Below are 22109 nucleotides of genomic sequence, written 5' to 3' on the forward strand. Positions count from 1 at the left end.
ACAAAACTTGGCATGAAAAATTTACCTTAAAGAAGAGTTAAGTCTTCCTGTAAAGACTGAACCAGGGAATGAAAGTGAGGAAGTTGTACAACTGGGTACCCACCCCACTTACCGCGATTTAAGACCCACACAGAGGTGGGCCCAAGCTTTTCTGAAACTTACTCTGGAACAGAAGGTGTACTCGTAAGTAATTAGGCTTCAACTGACTGTTTACATACAAAGTAACATGAAGAGCTTTAGGTGTTAAGGAAGCCTCTATTAAGTGGGTCGCAAGTTACCTAAACAGCGAAAATACAGCCACCCATTCTATATACAGGAAATTGTGATGTTAACACTTTAAATGCAATTTGTTGGGAACTTTTAAGACCATATTTCTATCTGTGAAATTTCTCCTGTAACAGCAAAGCCAAGTAAACGCACTGAAAGCATTTCAAAGTCGGCCTGTCTGGGAGAATCTGCTGTGTGAGGAACACTCCGAATCCTGCACCACACAAGCACCCGTGTGGCTCTGAAATTAACCCTTTCAAATCCTCCCCTATGTCAGGGTACATGTAAGGAACCTTGTGGGATTTTAATCCATAATGCTAGCCACGCATTTCTTGTGTTAGGCTCATAAGGTTAAACTCTGGTAAGTGTTCACAATAATGCCCAGAATATAAAAATACTATAAATTCTTATCTTTGAGATACTAGCCTTCCAGAACCTAGCATTTTGCATACACAGCAGAGACTCAATAGGTTTGCTGTTCATGGTGCCAATCATCGTAAGATAGTTTAGTGAGTGAATAGAAGACAGGTGTAGGGTTTGGGGGTTTTTTGTTTGCTTGTTTTTAATGCTCCAATGGTTGCAGAAATGGTTTTCAGGTACTCTGAGTCAATACCACCTTAATTTCCAATTGAATTACTGAATATCTCCCTATGCCAAAGAAAACCCATTTCAATTCAGCCTAAAATCCTACAGGAAAAATACCTTTGTGAATTATTCTTAGGTTTTCACATGCCTGAAAAACCTGGTAAAAGTTCTATGTTCTAATGGCTATTCTTAATTAACTTATTTTTCTCTACCTACTTTCTCTATTATTTTGTTTTGAGTTAGGAACATTAACTTCTCAAATCCTCACAATTATGTTTTAAAGATTTTATGTACTTATTTTCAGAGAGAGGGGAAGGGAGGGAGAAAGAGAGGGAAAGAAACATCAATGTGTTATATTGATCGGCTGCCTCTTGCAAGCCCCAACCCAGGATCTGGCCCACAACTCAGGCATGTGCCCTGAACAGGAATCGAACTGGCAACCTTTCACTTTTTGGGATGATTCCCAACCCACTGAGCCATGCTGGTCGGGGTCAAATCCTTACAATTATTATAGGAGGAACTATTAACCTCTGCTTCTCACTGAGAAAACTGAGGCACAGTGAATTAAGGATGTTAATTTTGTATGTCCAAAACTGACTCTTGATATCCCGCTCCCCACCCCTCTACCAAACCTTCCCTCCTGGTTTTCACTGTTTCAGTAGTGGTAACTCCATTTTTCCAATTGCTCAGACCAAACATCTTGGAGTCACCCTTGGCTCCTTGGCTTCTCTCACACCCCACCTCTGTTCCAACAGTGGATCCTCTGGGCTCTACCTTCAAAATACAGCCAGTATCTGATCTCTTGTTCAAGTTGAGCTGATGAAGAAATGGTCTTTCGCGGGCCTCCCTATACAACAGAACAATCCTCAACAACCTCAGGACCTAAATATTAGTGAAAATAAGAGGTGTGTTGGACCCTAGTGGGCCCACTCATTTTGCACTTGTTACACATTTATGGAAAGCAGCTTGAGGAACGTGAGCAGCGGATGGACAGACCCTTGTGCGGTGGTAAGGAAAGGCCTCTGGGGAGAGGAACCAGATCTGAGCCTTGGATGGGAAGGAGCCTGCCATGGGGAAACAGGGAAGAAGAGACTCCAAAGGAACAGCAACGGAGCAATGGAACATGGCTGCAAGTGAGTGATACAGATGGGATGGGAAGAGTGTATTGGGGCAAGATCATGTTGGGGCTTAACCGTTTGTTAAGATAGTTTGAATTTTATTCTAAGAGCAATGACAAGTGACTGGGAAGCCTCAAATAGGGAAGAAAAAGTGACTTGATTGATTTAAAACCTTCTTTGGAAGCCATGCAAAACAGGACCGGTCGGAGTCACCGCAGCAGTCGGGGGGTGGGGCGTGGCCCACACATGCACTCCTGACTTCAGTTGGACTCACCACACTCCCCAGATAGACAGGGGATCACTCCAGAGAAAGGGGACCAGAATGGGGATCCTGGAACCATGAGCAATGGCGGACAGAACTGGGGATTCCCACCTTAGAGAAGAATAAACTTGGGGGAGAAACACTGTAGGTTTCCTAGCAAGTGAGAAATTGTAGGACTGCAAACCTTAGCCTGACTTACACGAGAAACAGAACTACCCAAGGATAGGAAGTTACAGTCTCATCATGACAAGTAATTAGGGAAAAACTTTGAATGACCAATCAGCTGGGGTGTGATAGAAGTAATTCCTGAATTAGATGGCAAGACAGACTACGTAACTACTAATGACTCAGAGCCTCTGTGCAGAAATAAGTATAACAGATATTTCAATGACAGAAGAAGGTGGAATTATAGAATACAAAATATTATTGTCTAAGTGATTCTTACATGAAGCTTATCAGAATCACCTGGGGGTATTCAAGCTTCCCATACTCTCCCCTCTCAGCTCCCACCCTAGGATTTTAATACGTTCCCCAGAGTAAGTATATGTGCAGGGGGGTGGGGCGGGTGTTGTCCGTGGTTCTCAGTTTAAAATCCCTGCTGCAGTCCTCTGCTGTAATTCACATGAATGGGCTGCCTCCTCTCACTGACATGAATGTGTCACCTCTCTCTAATGTGTTAAGGTGGGAAGGGTTCGAGGATCACTGAATTGGACGTTCAAGAACCAAATGAGATGAGGGGGAGAAACCCAATGTTTTCTACAAAACCACTTACGTGCCCATTAAGCTATTGATTTGGTATGGCGGTACCGTCAGGTGGCTTTACCTCTTCTTCCCCAAAGGGGAGAAGGAGACAAAATACTTCTCTAAGGTCCCCTTCAGCTCTAAACTCCTATGGCACTAAGAAAACAAATCAGCTTAAAATGGGACTAAGAACAGTATCCAATATTTGTCCACCTCAAAATTAAGAAAAACAAACCAAGGCTGCCAGTGCTCTCACCCCACCTAAGGTGGGCTGACGCAGACTGTGCCCGCGCCTCTGCCCCAACTCCTGGTCAGGCAGGGCAGCTCCCAGGAAGAGACCCTACGTGTTAGTGAAAGAGCCAGGAAGTAGTATTAAGAGAGTGTGGTATATGGATGAGTGTTTAATGTTTGCTCCCAAGCCTAAGTATATAAAACCCAGTACTTTATTTTGCTTATCACTATATAACTCAAAAAACTAGAGATCACTCCAATCAATTAACTGTGCCTCTCCTCCAAATACATATGGCATATCTCATTTAACTATGCTTCACTTATTACGCTTCACCGATGTTGTGTTTTTCTACAGATTGAAGGCAAAACCCTCCATCAGCATAAAGATTACAGCTTGCTTTATTGTGATACTCACTTTATTGGGGTGGTCAAGAACCAAACCCTCAATACCACCAAGGCACACCTGTACGTGGCCAACCTTCACAAACACAGAGAATACCAGGTACCACAGAAGAAGATCGCAATAAAACTTGTAACACTAAAATTCAAGCCAAAGTTTTACTGGATGTTTTAAAATTGTGGTGGCTTTAAAAAAAGATTTTATTTGTTCATTTTTAGAGAGAGGGGAAGGGAAAGAGAAAGAGAGGCAGACAAACATCAACATGTGGTTGCCTCTCACACGTCCCCTACTGGGGACCTGGTCCACAACCCAGACACGTGCCCTGACTGGGAACTGAACCAAAGGGTAGCCGGCCAGCACTCAATCCACTGAGCCACAGCAGCCAGAGCTGTGATGGCTTTTTTTTTTTTGAGGTACTATCTTGGCTATAATTCCAGTTATTTAACCAAACCCAGAATTGTAAGGTGGCTCCCCAAATGCCTGCCAACTACAGTCGGCCTTTTATAGTTTCTTCCCCTTGGTGGAGAGGTGGGACTGTGAATAGGATGGATTTCATTCCTGTGATTGTTGTGTCATATGGAAAAAAAGATTTTGCTGGTCTAATTAAGGTCCTCAATCAGCTGACTTTAAGAAACAGAGAGCATCCTTGGAGAGGGCTAACTTCATCAATTGAGCCCTTAAAAGGGTGTGTGCTCTTCCTGGCAAAAGAAATCCAACAGGTGAGAAAGTCTCAGTAAGAGGAAGATTTTCCTCTGCAGGCTTTAAGTAAGGAAGAGGCTACGTGGCAAGGAATGGGGGCAGCCTCTAGCAATCCAGAAACGCCCTTAGCACAGAAACAGGGCCCTCAGTCCTACGGCCACAAGGGACTGACTTCGGCCACAATCATGTGAGCTTGGAACAGAGCCCCGACCTCCATACGAGAGCACAGCCTGGCCCATGCCTGGACTTTAAAGCCCAGTCACACCTCAACCAGAACTGCGACCTACAAATCTGTGAGCTAATAAGTGGTTACTGCATTAAGCTGCCTTTTTTTTTTGTGGTTGTTTGTCATGCAGCTAGAAAACTAATATAAGGATCCTGTGATGCCTTCATGTCAACATTATGAACATAGTATATATCATGTTGACAAAGACGGAAGCAGCAACTGCGCTGTACTTGAACTGACCTTTTTAAACAAAATCCTAATAGCTTGCTTGGACAAAATTAAAATCTTAAGCTTCTAAGTTTTTGTATCATTAATAATTTAAATATAAACATTAGTAACAAATTTTATAACTATTATTTACATTTAGTATTTGATTGTTAACAAGGTGTTTGAATGGAAACTATATAGCATGGTTAAAAAATAGTGGGTTTTGAAGACAGAGCCACACTAAAATCCTGTCCAAGACTCTGACTTTGAACAAGCACCCTGAATCTCCTGTCTGTTGATAGACCTACATCTATCTCCTAGAGGTGCTGAGATCATAGGATGCAATGATATATGTGAAGTATGTGGCATCTGCTCAGATAATGTTAGGTTACTTTACTGTTCTTATTTGTACTGTTACCACTTCCCTGAAAGCAGGTATCCTATTTCAGTCACCACTAAATTCAAATCCAAAGTGCCTAGTACAGTGCCTGGCCCACAGTAGATACTCAATAAATCTTTGTTGATGAGAGAGAGACAGAGAGAGAGAGAGAGAGAGAGAGAGAAAGAGAGAGAGAGAGAAGGAAGAAGAAGGGGAAAGAGGAGAAGAAAAAGGAGGATGAGGACGAAGGGGACGAGGACGGGAAAAGGGAAGGAAGATGGGAGATTTGTTGTTCTACTCACTGGTTCATTCTTGTCTGTGCGCTGATTAGGGACCAAACCAGCAACCTTGGTGTGTTGGGGAGGATGTTCTAACCAACTGAGCTATGAGGCCAGAACCCAATAATAAACCTTTTTAAAGTAAGAGAGAGATTAATATATTTACATCTCAATTCTCTAATGAAGATGGTATCCTCACTTTACAGATAAAAACTGAGGGTCAAATAGGTTGAATTTCTTACGTAAGTTTTCTTAAATTAGTTCTCTGTTCCTTTTTTGGTACTCTACATGGGTACCAGAGGCATATAAAACTTTACCTCATTGATAATATTTCCACGGAGGCAGTTCCTGTGCTTCCCAAAAGGGAACAAAGAATGGCCACCATTCATCTACATTCCATTAAGTTGAATTCTCCATTAAGCAATTTCTAGTTCTCATTTATGCCAATATTTGCAAAACACACAACACAGTAAAAATGGATTCTATTGCTTAATCCCCAAAGTTCAAAGGATGGGAAAGCAAATTTATCACAATAAATTTGCAAAGGCCCTGCTTCAATTAACCTTTTTGTGCAGAAGAGTTTCACTTTTTTTCAGCCAAAAATGGTAAAAACAGTGACAACAGTAGATGCTGCCGTGGATGTGGGGGAGTTAGATCACTCATCTGTTGCTGAGGGGCATGAAAAAATGGAATAATCGCTCTGGAATACAGTTTGGCAGTTTCTTTAAACACTAAGCCTACAGTTACACACAGCCCAGGGATTGTATTTCTGCACATTTATCCAGAGAAATGAGGACTATGTCCACGTAAAAACTCATATGTGATTGTTTATAGCAGTTTCATTGTAACAGCCAAAAACAAGGAGGAACAATGAAAATGTCCCACAGTAGGTAGATGGTTACACAAGCTGTGACATCCCCATACCATGGAATACTACTCAGTGCATGGGGCGGGGACTGGGACGGGGAAGGAGAGGAGACAGAATCCTGATACATAAACTGCAGCACGGATGGATCTCAAGGGCATTGGGCTGAGTGAAAAAAAGCCAATCTCAAAGGGTTACATATGCCCTGGTTGGTGTAGCTCAGTGGACTGAGTGTGAGCTGTAAACCAAAATGTCACCAGTTCGATTCCCAGTCAGGACACATGCCTGGGTTGCAGGCCAGGTCCCCAGTACGGGGCATGTGAGTGGCAACCACACACTGAGGTTTCTCTCCCTCTCTTTCTCCCTCCCTTCCCCTCTCTCTAAAAATAAATAAATAAAACCTTAAAAATAAGGTTACATATTTTTATATAACATTTTTGAAATGACAAAAGTATAGACATGGCAAACAAATAGAGGAAGAGACTATAAAGCAATTGCACGAGGGAGATATTTTGTGTCGATGAAATATCTGGATTGTGGTGGTAATCACATAGTGTATACAGTGTATCTTTTTGTACTTGCTGGCTGTGACATTTAACTACCATTATATAAAATGTAAACATTGGGGGAAGCTAGGTAAAGAGCACACAGCACCTCTCTTCTATCTTTGAAACTTTCTGTGACTCTATTAGTTATTTCTTTTTTTTTAAAATATATTTTATTGATTATACCATTACAGTTGTTCTATTCCCCCCCTTCAATCCCCTCTACCCGCACACTCCCTCCCCCACCATTCTCCCCCCTTAGTTTATAACCACGTGTCTCAAGTTCTTTAGATTCTATATTTCCCCCACTATTCTCGCCCTCCCCCCTATCTATTTTCTATCTACTGTCTATGCTATCTTCTGTGCCTTCTCCCCCCTTCTCCTCCTCCCACCCTCGTTTCTAACCCTCCACGTGTTCTTCATTTCTATGGTTCCACTCCTGATCTAGCTGTCCTCTTGGTTTGCTTTTGTTTTAGGTGTGGTTGTTAATAACTGTGTGTTTGCTGTTCTTTCACTGTTCATCTTTTTCATCTTCTTTTTCTTATATAAGTCCCTTTAGCATTTCATACAATAAGGGCTTGGTGATGATGAACTCCTTGAACTTGACCTTATCTGAGAAGCACTTTATCTGTCCTTCCATTCTAAATGAAAGTTTTGCTGGATAAAGCAATCTTGGCTGTAGGTCTTTGGATTTCATGACTTGGAATACTTCTTTCCAGCCCCTTCTTGCCTGGAAGGTCTCTTTTGAGAAATCCGCTGACAGTCTGATGGGTACTCCTTTGTAGGTGACTGTCCCCTTATCCCTTGCTGCTTCTAGGATTCTCTCCTTCATTTTAGTCTTGGCTAATGTAATTATGATGTGCCTTGGTGTGTTCCTTCTTGGGTCCAACTTCTTTGGCACTCTCTGAGCTTCCTGGATTTCCTGGAAGTCTATTTCCTTTGCCAGACTGGGGAAGTTCTCCTTTATTATTTGTTCAAATACATTTTCCACTCGTGGCTGTTTCTTTCCCCCTTCTGGTACCCCTATAATCCGGATGTTGGAACGTTTAAAGATGTCCTGGAGGTTCCTAAGCCTCTCCTCATTTTTTTGAATTCTCATTTCTTCATTCCTTTCTGGTGGGATGTTTTGTTCTTCCTTCTGGTCCATTCCATTGATTTGAGTCCCAGTTTCCTTTCCATCACTATTGGTTTCCTGTGCATCTCCCTTCATTTCAATTAGTTTAGCCTTCATATGTTCCTCTAATTTGTGACTATGTTCCTCTAATTTGTGACTATAATCTACCAGTTCTGTGAGCATCCTGATAAATAGTGTCTTGAATTGTGCTTCTGAGAGGCTGGCAATTTCTCGGTCGCTTAGAGTTATTGGCTCTGGGACTTTGAGTTCTTCTTGCGCCATCTTTTGGGCTGTTCGTGCCTGTTCCGTAGCAGGATCGGAGCCCTAAAGTGTTCACTAGAGCAGGGCAACTAAGTCGCTGGGTTGTGACGTTGTATGTGGGGGCGGTGTCAAAGAGGGACAATGGCTTCCCTCTGCCGCCTGCCGCCACGGCCCCCACCGGCACCGCAGCCACCACCGTCACCAGGCCCACGTGTTTCATTCCACTGCATGTGAGTGTGCCACCGCCGGCAGCCCTCCACCACTGGGTTCACCCCCGGGGCCTGCGTGGTCCGTCTCACTGTGTGCGAATATGCGCCCGCGGTCTGCCCCGCACCCCGACTGGTTCCGGGCTGCCTGCGCGCCCAGGTTGGGGGATCTGTCCTGCCGACCCTGCTCTGCTGCTGGCTCCGCCTCTTTTACCATCCCCATCGAACGGTTTGTAGTTGTCGGAATTCCGTATAATTCCGTTTTCTGGTCTTTGGCTGTGTCTTTGTTCTCCAAACCTTTGTTGTATTCAGACTTGGTAGTGGGAGAAGGCACAGTGTTTCCACCTATGCCTCCATCTTGGCAGAAGTCCTCTATTAGTTATTTCAAAAAAATAGAAATGGGTGTAAAGTCAAAGATTGGAGTCCTCTGGTATAATTTTTTTACATTCCCTACAACAACACAACACCTTCTCATTTTAATGGCCCCAAAAGTAAGCATAGTTAATATTTTTAGAGAGTACTTTGAAAACAAAGATGAAACAATCACACATAAAATTATAAACTTTGTCTTTATCTCAGATATTGTTACTCCTTTCCCATCCATCTTCTAGCCTTTCAAGTCTCTTGAGTTTACCAATTTTCCTCTCAGTGACCTAAACTATCTCCTCAAATTGCCACTCCCCTGTTTATTTTTTCATTCCTATGAAACTGTACATTCCCCTCAGAAAAAGTTCAACTAGATATTAGGTTATATAATTCTAGTCTCTCACAGTGCATATGACTCAATGATTTGACCCCTCCTAAAAAAGTTTCCTTAAAGAAAAATATGTAGCTCAACTTAATATCAAAGTAGTGAGACTTCCGGCCAAGATGGAGGCATTTGGGCCATATTTTTTGTCTTGATGCACCTGTTACATAGTGAGGGGTGGAGCCTTAGGTGTTTACCTGGGAGAGCTAACCCACGTTGCTGCACTGTGACAATGTGTGTGGGGCAGGGGTCCGAGAGGGAACAATGGTGCCTCCCACTTGCTCCACTCTCTGCCAGATTTCAGTTACTTCCCCTGTTTCCCACAAGCAAATTGGGCCCTTCTTGTGCTGATTCCCAGGTGGGTGGGTTTGTATATGTTCTAGGACCCTGTGGGTCTCTCCAACGAACTCTCCAGTGAGGCTGGGAGTTTCTCCCGACACCTCAACCCCCATAGGTATTTTCAATCAGTGGTTTGAGGCTGTATTGCCCGTGCCAGAGCTCTGGGCTGCGTAATCTGCCTTGTTCCCCACTTGTTCCTCCTGGTTTATCTGCAAGTGAATGTGGGACCACCCGCTCCACCAGCCACTGCCTTGCTGCAAGTCCTCTCTGCCTCAGCTGCTCCACTCCACCCTGCCTACCATCTGGGTGAATACATCTTCTTTAACCCCTTGGTTGTCAGATTTCCATACAGTTCAATTTTCTGGCAGTTCTGGTTGTTTTTTGTTTTTAAATTTGTTGTTGTCCTTCTTTTGGTTGTGTAAGGAGGCAGTGTGTTTACCAAACAAAAGAACAGATTGAAGCTCCAGGAAAAAATACAACTAAGCAATGAAGAGAGAGCCAACCTATCAGGTGCACAGTTCAAAGCACTGGTGATCAGGATGCTCACAAAATTGGTTGAATTTGGTAGCAAATTCTATGGAAAAATGAAGGCTATGATAAGTGAAATAAAAGAAAATCTACAGGGAACCAACAGTGATGGGAAGGAAACTGGGATTCAAATCAATAGAGTGGACCAGAAGGAAGAAACAACCAAACAGAAAAGAATGAAGAAACAAGAATTCAAAAAAATCAGGAGAGGCTTAGGAACCTCCAGGGCATCTTTAAACATTCTAACATCCAAATTATAGGGGCACCAGAAGGGGAAGAAGAAGAGCAACAAGTGAAAAAGTTATTTGAACAGATAATAAAGGAGAACTGGTAAAGAAAATAGACTTCCAGGAAGTCTAGGAAGCTCAGAGAGTCCCAAAGAAATTGGACCCAAGGAGGAACACACCAAGGCACATCCTAATTACATTAGCCAACATTAAAATGAAGAAGAGAATCCTAGAAGCAGCAAGAGATAAGGGGACAGTCACCTACAAAGGAGTACCCATCAGACTGTCAGCTGATTTCTCAAAAGAAACCTTATGGGCAAGAAGGGGCTGGAAAGAAGTATTCCAAGTCATGAAAGGCAAGGACCTCCATCCAAGATTGCTCTATCCAGCAAAGCTTTCATTTAGAATGGAAGGGCAGATCAAGTGCTTCTCAGTTAAGATCAAGTTGAAGGACTTCATCATCACCAAGCCCTTATTATATGAAATGTTAAAGGGACTTATCTAAGAAAAAGAAGGTAAAAAATATGAACAGTGAAAGGACAGCAAACTCAAAATTAACAACTACACCTAAAACAAAAGCAAAAGCAAACTAAGCAAACAACTAGAACAGGAACAGAACCACAGAAATGGAGATTACATGGAGGGTATCAACGGGAGTAGGAAGGGGAGAGAGGGGGAAAAGGTACAGATAATAAGTAGCATAGTGGTAGGTAGAAAATAGACAGGGGGAGGGTAAGAATAGTATGGGAAATGTAGAAGCTAAAGAACTTATATGTATGACCCATGGACATGAACTAAAGGGGGGGAATGTGGGTGGGAGAGATTGTGCAGGGTACAGGGGAGTGAAGTGGAGAAAATGGGACAACTGTAATAGCATAATTAATAAAATATATTTAAAAATATCAAAGTAATTATATTTACAATGTAGGAGAGATTTTTGAGCAGAAAAGCCTTCTAAAATCTGCTAGACTGCTGAAGCCATCTCTCGCCCATTCTTCACTGCATGATCCTCCCTCTCATTATTACATATACCTACCGTAGCTTCAGCAACTCAGTCCCTTACTTCCCAACACAAACATCCCGGCCAGCAACAAAACTAACATTTGGGAAGTACTTTGGTTTACAAAGGGCTCATACACAAGGGGTCTCATTTGATGCTCATTAGACTACAGAACACATAAAAACAGGAATCTATTTTCATCCCCATTTCAGAGATGAGGTAACTTAGACTCAGTGAAGTCAATATAGTTAAGTTGCACAATAGGGGATATAATCAGATTTCCTGATTCCTCATCTTAAGCAATGTCAAGATATTCAATCAAAGAAAACACTCCACTCCCAATCTGGTAACAGACTAGAAATGACAGAAGAATAGAAGGCAAATAGTTGACCCGACTGAACTGTCTGATGCCATCTAAAGCGGAGGTTCTCAAAAAATTTTCTAATCCTGAGATCAGTAATATGTCTAATGGTTCCAAATAGAGCTTTCAAAGCAGAAAGCCAGCATGCACCTATCTGTGGGTAAAGTAATCAGCTGATACAGCAAGGAATAGATAAGAAAGCAGACTGTTTACTTCAGCTAACTTTCCAGCTTTATGAAACTCACCAAACCAAGTTTGTGAAGAATGGACAAGATCATGGCGCTATACCCAAGGCTGATTTCAAATTAATTACATTGGATCCCTCACTCTCCCACATCTCAGCCTCCCACCGCCAAAGAAAAAAAAGAAGAAGAAGAAGAAGGAGGAGGAGGAGGAGGAGGAACACCATAGCAAGGCTAAACACAGGAAACCTCAAGGAAACATTATTATAACCTGATTTTTAATCTCTTGATTCTCCTTCTAATCAATTCTTTCTAGCTGGAACAAGGCTGGCCCTTGTCAACCCTTGAACAAAGTGTAGGTAATAAAAAATAGCTAAATAATCGGAAGGAGCCTGGAAAATTAATCACATGAAAGAAAGTACTTTTGATAGCAGCAAACAGAAATGCAGAGTGGATGACCTCAGGACTACTCACTCCAAAAGAATAGTTCTCAGACCAAAAGTCTGAGAACCATACAATATACAAATCATTCCATAAACATGTATTATGAATAGTGTACTTTTTGATTCATAGGAGTTCCCAGCCCCATTTTGCCCCATTTCTAATAGCATCAGGTTGCTGCAAGACAAATAATAGAAAGGGAAGCTTTTATAGAACGCTCACCTTCACGATACTTGAGTTCTATGATGGTTTCGCCTTCTCTGCTTAATTCTGTTACTTCACAAGTGTAGTTTCCTGGGACAGCATCCTTCCTGCTCATCTTCAAAGCCGCAATGCCCTTTAGCAAGTCAAATTTCTTGATCTGGGCACTGCTGTAGCCTTCGCTGTGGTTGGAAACATCTCTATCTCCATCGTAGATGAAAATCCAACTTTTTCCAAATTTCCACTTTAAATACATTTCTTTAAGGCTATCTGCCTCCACATTATTAACAAAGCATGGGATGGTGACAGTGTCATTGCAAGTGGTGTATTCTACAGATTTGACTGCATTAAATGTTAGCTGGGCTGAACCTAGAAAAGAAAAACAAATAGTCTCATTTTATTAGAGAATTCTATACTATATCTTAGGTAGGCTACAAATCCTTAAGCTAAAAGAGCAATGATTCAGTTGTTCACTTAAGTAAGCAGTGCACCTACAGAGAGAAGACAGGCAAGGTGAAAAAAAAAGAAACAAATTATTTTAATATAAACGTGCACAGCTGGTAGGCAAAACTCTAACTTTTCCTTATTCATTCTCAGTAGTACAAAGTACACATTACCATACATCTTGGGAATAAACTCAGGAACCTGTGTTGCAAGATGCAAGCATCTAGCTTCCAGAGCTTTGAAGTAACCATAACTGCTTGCTCAGGTATGTCGAAAAATATTTTCCTTACCATGGGAAATTTTTGAAGAGAAAATCAACTCAAATATTATATTCAGTCTCACCTTCTATATACTTTCTCCAAATAGAACTTGCTAAACTGATATGAAGTTTATCTCTATCTTTATGTAGCATTTCCAAGAAATCTGGTGAGATATTCTGTACTTCAATATAAAAAGTAAATCAGATAAATCATATCACATCTTTCCACTAAGATGAAAAGTCTTAGAAAGCTAAGGAGGAAAAATATTCTGTGTGGCTATTTCCTCACTGCAAAATACAGACAGCAATAGACATTTTGTGTGCAAGTTTTATAAAGAATTAAAAGGCATTTTCTCACCCCCCCCATTTCATTGAAACTACAGAAAAACAATTTCCAAATGAATTATTACAGGTATTCCTTCCTCTTAGAAACCATAAACCCCTCAAAATAAAGCTGAAAAACAAGAGGAAACCAAGAACAGATACTGCTCATAAATAGGGTACATTCTCTCTAACTCTTCTCAACAGGATAAACTACCTTTTATCATACAAAATGGGGAAAGTAAATGCAATCACTCATCTTCCATCTAAAATGTGCAAGACTGTGAAGAAATTGTGATTGTCTTCCACATTTTTCAGCCATTTACCAACACTTTTATCTAAGTAACTAGTTGGTTTTTCCCTCAAAAAACAAAGCACTAACAAATATAAATAAAATGTCAACTCTAATTGTTCATCCTCATGATTTCTTCCTTCTATGTAAATTGGGAATAAAAATCAGGGGTACAGGATGTCGTTCGAGGAACAGATTACTGAATAAATGTCCATTAAATTGAAAGCTAAGATGCATAGTTGTTGGGAATCGCCCTGCCTGGTTTCAGGAGTTGTAACTGCCTCCCATGACTAAGTGAGCGACCTCCGGAATGCAGGCCACAGAAGACAAAGCTTGTCTCTGGCAGCAAGGGCTGCTTCTGCTTCTTCCCCTGCCCCCAAAGCATGGTCGGTGTCCATGGTGGGTTCGACCCCCCAGAGAGGGGCAACCTAGGCCAGACATGATCACTTGGGAGGCCATAATGGAAGGACTGGGGGGATGGCGCTGCAACAAAGAGGGAGTGACGGACCCTCATCCCCTCGCTATTGTGACATAGCCTGAGTCCCCATTTCAGTCTGGGAGAAGGGCTTCCTGGCTCTCATCTAAAAAACTATGATGAGGAAGGTGGTGCAACCCTGTGCTGGAAAGGACGGGTACTGGGGTAATGATGCATGAGGAAGAATATGTAAAAATCCTGTGAAACCTGCTTTGTTTAGAATGCTCTCATTTAAATGATAAGGATCCAAGCAAGAAATCTGTTCCTCAAAGCTTTATGGCTGGTTAGCTATCTGAACCTGGCTGAGAATAAGCCCTCATGGTTCTTTGAATGCTATCTATTGTTTGATCCTTACCTATATTCTGGTGCAAACGAACCCAATAAAAGTCCCTTGAGGAAGGGGCTCTTGGCCCTTCCCCTTTGAGGGATGGACCACCTTTCCCCCTCAAGCAGATCTTGTCTTGGTAGTTTCACTTTCATCCGTGGCGGAGGGGGGAACTTTTGGGGCAAAGTTGCCCCCACACATAGTGAAATACAAATTGGACAGTGTTCAGAAAGCCTGAGTACAAGTCCTACCTGTCACTTGCCAGTATGTGATCTTAAGCAATCTGTCTAACTTTTCTATGTCTTGGTTTATTCTCTGTAAGTAAGAGGATCAAAAATGGACAGTAGACTGCTCCGCAGAAGAGTGGCGAGCATCAAAGGAGAAAAACATATGGGCAAGGGCCCTCCAAACAATACCATGCTACAGACATACAGGGTAATACTACAAAAACTAGGCACAACAACAGTTTTATATAATGAATGACCTATAGACCTTCTCTGACTGGCAGGTGCAAATCGTTATATGAGTTTTCTGGGAATTTGCAGTCTGAACCAAGCTTGTGGGCATCCACAGTCACTTCTTCCCAGTTCCCTACATTTCCAGCCATCCAAATATTAGGAGGCCCCAGGCAAAACCTGGACTTCCAATTGCATTTTTCAAAAACCATGGGGTTCTGAATTATTTCCCCTGAGAAGGAAGCTTTGAGAGGGAGGCTATAGTACACAACAAGGAGACAGAAAAGTGGCTGGCTGTGATGTTGGAATTAGAAAAGAAAGAATGAGTCAGAAAATATGGAGAACCATTTTGAAATGGATAAAAGGATTTCTGAGTGTCTCTTCAGTGGAGCTCTGGGCATTGTCTGACAGGTCCTTCAGGAATATCTGATTCTATAAGGGCCTGTGCCTTATACTGTGTTTGACTGAGGTATTCAACAACTTTTTTAAGTTGTAGAAAACTGATGGTAATGCAAATAATTCATGTTTGTAGAGGTACAAATAAACTTTGTTCTGCAATGGATTTCCACCTGGTGGAAGAGAGAATTTCTAAAAATTACATTTTATTGCCCTAGGGACGTTGACCAATTTGCATATATTAACAAATTCATTTCAGCACTCCTGATTACCTATAAACGTGTCCGTTCTTCCAATTTTCTTTAAAAACTAAGATGGTTTTACCATCTTGCTGGTTTGCTTATTAATGCATGAAATAAAATCTTTGAAACATGTTCACTTTATATTTGTTTGAGTCAAGATATTACTTTCTAAAAATTACCCTTTAAGAAGAAAAGGTTATCCAAAAAATTGATTGATCACTCCACCAAATGGAACAGTCAAGGAATTCTAAAGACTCCATATTTACTGTAGTCATTGCAAAGCAATTTGAAGTTAGACCAAGACCCTCCAAATCTCGCCAGTTACTTCCTTGGTTACAAACAATCCAACAGGAAACTCACCCCTAGAATCGGCCCCTGGAAGTCGGAATAGAATCATTACCCAGTACTTGGCCTCTTAGATCCACAATAAACGTGCCACGAAAATGTCAAATACATGTGACATCTTTTGTGAGAGATCATGCTGGTGGCATAGCATGAGATTTTAAACAACCTATGTGGACGTAGAGTTCTATAATTATAATAAGACAACAATGGGCGTGAATTTCATAACCTCTCTGCGTGTCCCCCGTGTACATCACCACAGGAAGGGTATGGGCGCTCTATTTTAGGTTGTAAATACACTACATATTTTGCTTCCTCAAAAAATAAATGAACAAATAAATAAAAATAAAAATTATCCTTTAATAAGATACAAGAGCTCAGTTATCCCAGTGAACATTTTTTAGAAGGCTCAATGTAAGTAAAAAGTGGTCACCAAACACTTCACAATTTCATAACTCATGCCCAGTGAATGAATTTTCTACGGAATACGGGAAGTACTAATGGTACTGCATTATTTGCTGTAATAAAAAAAATCTTACAGCTAAAGCAATTTAAAAAGAACTAAGGCTGTCAATAAAATTCAAAAAAATTTTTGACATGGATAAACCAAAACCTGAATAAGGTTTGCACTAATAATTAATAAGGGTAGTCCAAAAATATCACTCTACCTGCGGTTAACCACAACTTTATCTCCTAAAAACACTTATTAAAACACTGTTACCTAGTAAAATTATGATCTGGGTTTTCTTTTTGCCTACTGCATTCTGATGGAAGAGCAAAGTGAAGAAAAGATTTGAAATACAGAGAGAAAATAAGGGAACATAGATAATTAACATGAATGAGGAAATTCTGAATAATCAAGATATGCTTACAGCAATCTAAATCACATAGAAAGATATAAATATGAGCATCAGTGATGCAGAGTTACCAAGAAAATTTTTTTTTAAATGGGAAGATTCTTTTATATTAAATGCCCAAAATATTGGCCATTTACAATTTCTGTTAATACAGATCACCAACCTAGACCACCTCCCATTCCACAGTCCTGAAAACAGACAAGTCAATATGTACTCGCCAAGAAGGCTCAGTATATGGTAGACACAGTCCACAGGTCCAGCTCAGAAATTTTAAAACTGCAGGCAACATTTACTGAGAATTATCTGATCTGAAACATTGTGATAGGATGTGAGGATACAAAGAGGAAAAAAGAGTATGAATTATCTTTTAAAAGCTCACAATTCTCACTTGGGAGAATGATATGTACTTTTTATAACACAAGGTTACATAAGTGCTATCCTTCCTGTATGTACAAGGAGCTCTAGAAGGGCAGGAGAATAATCAGTTTTACAGGCTTCCAAGAAAATGTATGTTGCTACCAGGGGAACAACTGTTACAGTCTCCACCCATTTGGGTGGTCTACAATCTTTTAAAACATGTTCCACGTAAGTAAATTTTCTCTTCTTTGTTAAGAGTTCTTAAATCACTCTCCGGCAGCAAGACTTATCCTATGTTCTCCAAAGCAGTCCTGTCCTTATTTCTTAATTGAAATGGAATCCTTCAGATGAGAAGCCAAAAGCTTCAAATACTCCCCAGCTATAAATTCACCTGCAACCCCAACAACCCACACCTGTCCCCCACCCACACTTCTCTTCAGAAATGAATCTCTTCACCTGAGATCAAGTTTCCATTTCTGCCTCCACACCCATCAATCTCCTCAAGGACTTTTCCTAGTTGATTATCGGCCTCCCACATCCCCCTATTCCATTTACATAGGGGTTTTTTTTTTAACATTTTAAAAAATGCTTGAATATTCACCAACTTTTAATGACCTCTCGTATTTGTCTTTCTCTTCCTTAGCCTCTTAAAATAATAACCTAAAAACATTTCTTCATTTCCACTCCATTTCTTAAACTGCTACCACCTAGCTGCAATTTCTCCACCTCTACTTCACAACAGCTCTTGACAAAGTCACCAAAAATTCCTTGTGAAAAATCCAATATGCAGGGTTCACTTTCTATCTTAACTTCTCTATAGTTCTTGAGCCAGTGGGCAGCTCCTTTCTTGTTCTTGTCCTCTGGTCTCTACGATGTCTCTGAATTCCAAATTTCTTTCCACGGCTTAGTTTACCCATCCCAGCTTCCTTTCTTTATTGAAAACTATTCATTAATTCACAATAAACATTAGTGTTTCTTAAAGCTCATATTCAGTATTGCCTTCCCCTCTTCAGTATTCTCCCATACTTCATGGTTTTAACTACCTACACACATTTTAAAATTTTTTACAAAATGTTTATTGATTTTTAGAGAGAGAGGAAAGGAGAGAGAGAATTGAGAGAGAGGGGCATCGATGTGAGAGAGAAACATTGACTTGCTGCCTCCCATATGGGCCCCAACCCAGGATCGAACCTGCAGCCTAGGTATGTGCCCTGACTGGGAACTGAACCAACCTTCTGGTATACCAGAGGATGCTCCAACCAACTGATTCACACCAGCCAAGGCAATTACCTACATATTTTTTATTTAACCAGTTCAACCTTTCTCCTTAAGACCTGGGAAAGCCAACTATGTGTTGTGCATTTCTACTTGAACATACTACCTTTAATTCAAAGTCAACGTGTCCAAAAATCAATTCACCTTCTTCCAAATCCTCACCTCCCTAATGTATATTCTATTATCTACTAATCAATCAGACATAGACCTAAGAATTACACTGGATTTTTTCCTCTTTTTTAGCCCTGGAGAATTTTTGGTGGACTTGGCCTATTTAATAGTTCCTAAATCCAATGTCTGCTTTATGAATGAATTAGACATTCATCACTTCTGCCTTGAATTACTGCCATTTACATGGCTCCCTGACTCCAGTCTCAACATTTCCCCACCCCAGCCCCTGGGTATTTTCCACAGTTCCTAAAAATAAATGTTCTAAATGTAAATGTGTACTCTTTTGCTTAAGATACTTTAACAACACCCTTCCCTTTTCTCAGGCTAAATTCTAAGTGTATTAATACGAAATACAAACTAGGTCCTCCAAGGTCCTGTCTAGCCTCACCTCCTAACCTTCCTCATTTCCAAACCAAAGTCCAATCACAATGACCTTCTCAAAATCCCATAAATATGCATTTGTACTTTCATATCCACATCTTTGCACACATTCCCCTAGCCCAAAAAGGCCCATACCCTTCACTGGGTATATAGGTAAGAGCACATACTTTGGAGTCAGACCTTGGCTCAAGACTTAGTCCTTTCTAGATGCAAATTATTGATGCAAACAGGCAAATTATTTAACCTCTGCACCTCAGTTTCCTCATCTATATAAAGTGAATAGTGATAGTATATACCTCATGGGGATTTTGTTAAAACTTAATAATGAGATAAGGACCATGAAGTTCCCATCACAATGTCTTTCACATACATAGCAAATGTTCAATACATGGCAGCTAGAGTTGAGCAACTTTGGCTCTTCCTGCTAAAGGACAGTTGAGATGTTTAGCCCTGTTCCCCTTCTCTACCACTGCTCATGTACTTATCGTCTCTTTATTGCTCCCATCATCCCCCACCCAAGTGTTGTCACTATCCTTATTACTGAATCTCATATTAATGCTGGACTTAACCGGTCTCCCCATTAGACTCAAAAGGTAGAAAAGGGAGGACGGTGTCATCATTTGGTATCCTACGGACTTAACCCAGGGTCCAGCAAACAGAATTCAAGAAATTCTTTATGAATGTAAAAAAAAAATAAAGTATGAATCCCAAGAAAGGAAATATCAAAAAAATCCTATCAGGGAAGATTCATTTTGCTCCCATGTTTCACGAGAATCCTCTACATCTTACTTCTAGAACCTGACTATGGAATCATGAAGCTCTATATTTCAATGGAAAATCTCAATTAAGTCAGTTGCAGGTGAGATGGAAGAATTCCTAAAAATCACATGAGTGTACCAAAGGATGATCTCCCTAGAGGGTGATGTTTAAACCGGGTCTTGAAGGATGAGCAGGAGTGTTATGGAGAAGGATGGGCTTTCTAGGCAGAGCAGTAACATGTACAGAGGAATGAAGAGAATGAGTAACTGGAAGAAGATTATTCAGGTGATCTCTAGAAAAAAGGGACTGGAAAAGATGGCTAAGAAATACTGAAAGGCTTGCTTGAATATGATTTTGAGGAGTATGGACTTGATAAAATAAGCAATAGCAAACCATTCACATTTACTTACACTTAAATGATGAATAAAGCAATATGAAGAATGAATTGAGGACAGGAAGGGAGACAAGAATGGGAAACCCACTAAGAGATTATTGCAATAGTCCAGGTAAAGGACAACTGGAGAAAAGGCCAAACATCATAGGAAAAAAAAAGAAGAAGAAGAAGAAGAAAGAAAATCAATGTGAATCAAATGTAAGAAGAGGAAAGAAAAGAGTTAGTTGTTAACCAAAATAGGATGTGTAACCACTTAGATTGTGGATTAACTGTAGAGAGAAAAGATTTAGGGGATTTAGGGGAAAATATTCTTTTAATATTTAACAGGCCCAGTATTAAAGTACCTGCGGTACAATGAAACAGAGATGTCCAGTAGATCCCAGGATATATGGATCTAGGTTTAGGGAGAAAGGCTGGAGCTACAAAGACTTGGGAATCACCAAGAATATAGCTGATAATTGAAATCAGGAGCACAAACAAGACTGCCCAGAGAGTTTCTGCAAAGCAACAGAGCAAGTACCAGAGAATTAAATGTTGGGGAATACCAATGTTCATGGAGGAAATAGTCAAGAAAGGAATAAACTAAGGAAGCATTAAGTAGTGGGAGAAGCAGGTAAGACAGCAAAGAACTCCATCAAGGAAAGGTCTTGATATGGACAAAACAGATGCTAAATGGGATAAGTACAAACAGCCTCTAGATTAAAAATTACATTAGCTTCTTTATCTGTAGCAATGTCAATAGACAAGTGAGATCAGAAGTTGGACTGCATTTGGGAAGTCAATGGGAGGAGAGAAAGAAGAGGCAATTATCCTCTCAATAAACATGGGAGGCTAACAGAACAGAGAGAGGTGATAATGGTAGGAGTTGGAGGCAGGGACAAGGGCAAGATTTGTTTTGGTTCTTCTTGCTTGTTTGTTTTTAGCATGGGATAAAATCTGAGCCTGTCTGCAAGCTCAGGTGAAAGAAACAAGGGAAAAGGAACAATCTAAGACACAAGACTGATGAGTTAAACTGGTTAGGTCTCCAATTTGGTGGAAGAGCTGCAGACAAGTGATATTTTCCCTAAAAGGGTGAATAGGTAGGTATACCTCTGACACTGGGTGAGAAAGGATGAAGAGACAAAGGCTACCTAAGATTTTATGGATAAGTTTAGAAACAATGGGAGGGAAGTTGAGAGAGCCTACACCACACATCCTAATTTGTTTTGCGGCAGAGTAGGAGGTTAATTATCTGCTCGGAATGGATGTTTAGGAATGGGGTAAGAAGGCCCAGCAGTCACTACGTTAAATGAAGCAAAGCTCCTGAGTAAAGATACCTTCTGGAAGTGAATTCTGTTTGCCATCAGACCTTGAGTCTGGTATAAAAACGAGGGCCGCCAACCGAATTGGGTTAGAATTACGGTCAAAAAGGAGGACTTAGTCAGATCTCTCCTCACTAGAGATCAAATAAGGTCTGGAATAGAGTGGAGGTGAGCACAAAGTGTTTAGTTCTGGCTCAAAGTAAGCCCTCACGAGATTTTGAAGCGGCCTTACAAGAACTGAAGTGGTTGACCTAGAATTACAGGGAGAAGGGCAGTTTAAAGTCAGCACCATACAGAGTTAAGGCCTTATCAAGCACTTAAAACATATTAAGTATCACTGAAGGATAAAAACAAAAAATCCCTACCATCTATAAACTACATTTTATGTTATTAAGGGGTACAGGGTCTGAAAGTTGTCGCTGTGTCCAAGAGGGCCTTATAAAGTGCTTGGAGCACAGCAAGGGCTCAAACTTGGCTTGAAAGAGAAAAAAAAAAAGCAATTCTGACAGACCCTGCACGTGCCAATTTCCCTGCCTTGACTTTTAACCTGTAAGTGTGACATGTATTCCAATTTGCACAAATGTTCTCAAACCCTGGGGCTGACCGGATTCTGAGTCATATACAACTGTTCTGTGGATATGGGATGCAACAG

At 40.9% G+C, this 22109-nt stretch overlaps 1 protein-coding gene across 1 annotated transcript in view; it reads right to left on the minus strand.

The window, feature by feature from the left end:
• Window positions 1-22109, minus strand: part of CD47 (CD47 molecule) — a 55952-nt gene that overhangs the window by 30758 nt on the left and 3085 nt on the right. The window contains exon 2 of the mRNA XM_037063358.1: window positions 12433-12780. Within this exon, the coding sequence (XP_036919253.1) occupies window positions 12433-12780 (348 nt within the window). The remainder of the gene's footprint in view (window positions 1-12432; window positions 12781-22109) is intronic.

Source organism: Sturnira hondurensis, unplaced genomic scaffold, assembly GCF_014824575.4.
Source record: "Sturnira hondurensis isolate 20B ecotype Veracruz unplaced genomic scaffold, ASM1482457v3 Scaffold0014432, whole genome shotgun sequence".
In the NCBI taxonomy this organism is placed as follows: Eukaryota; Metazoa; Chordata; class Mammalia; order Chiroptera; family Phyllostomidae; genus Sturnira; species Sturnira hondurensis.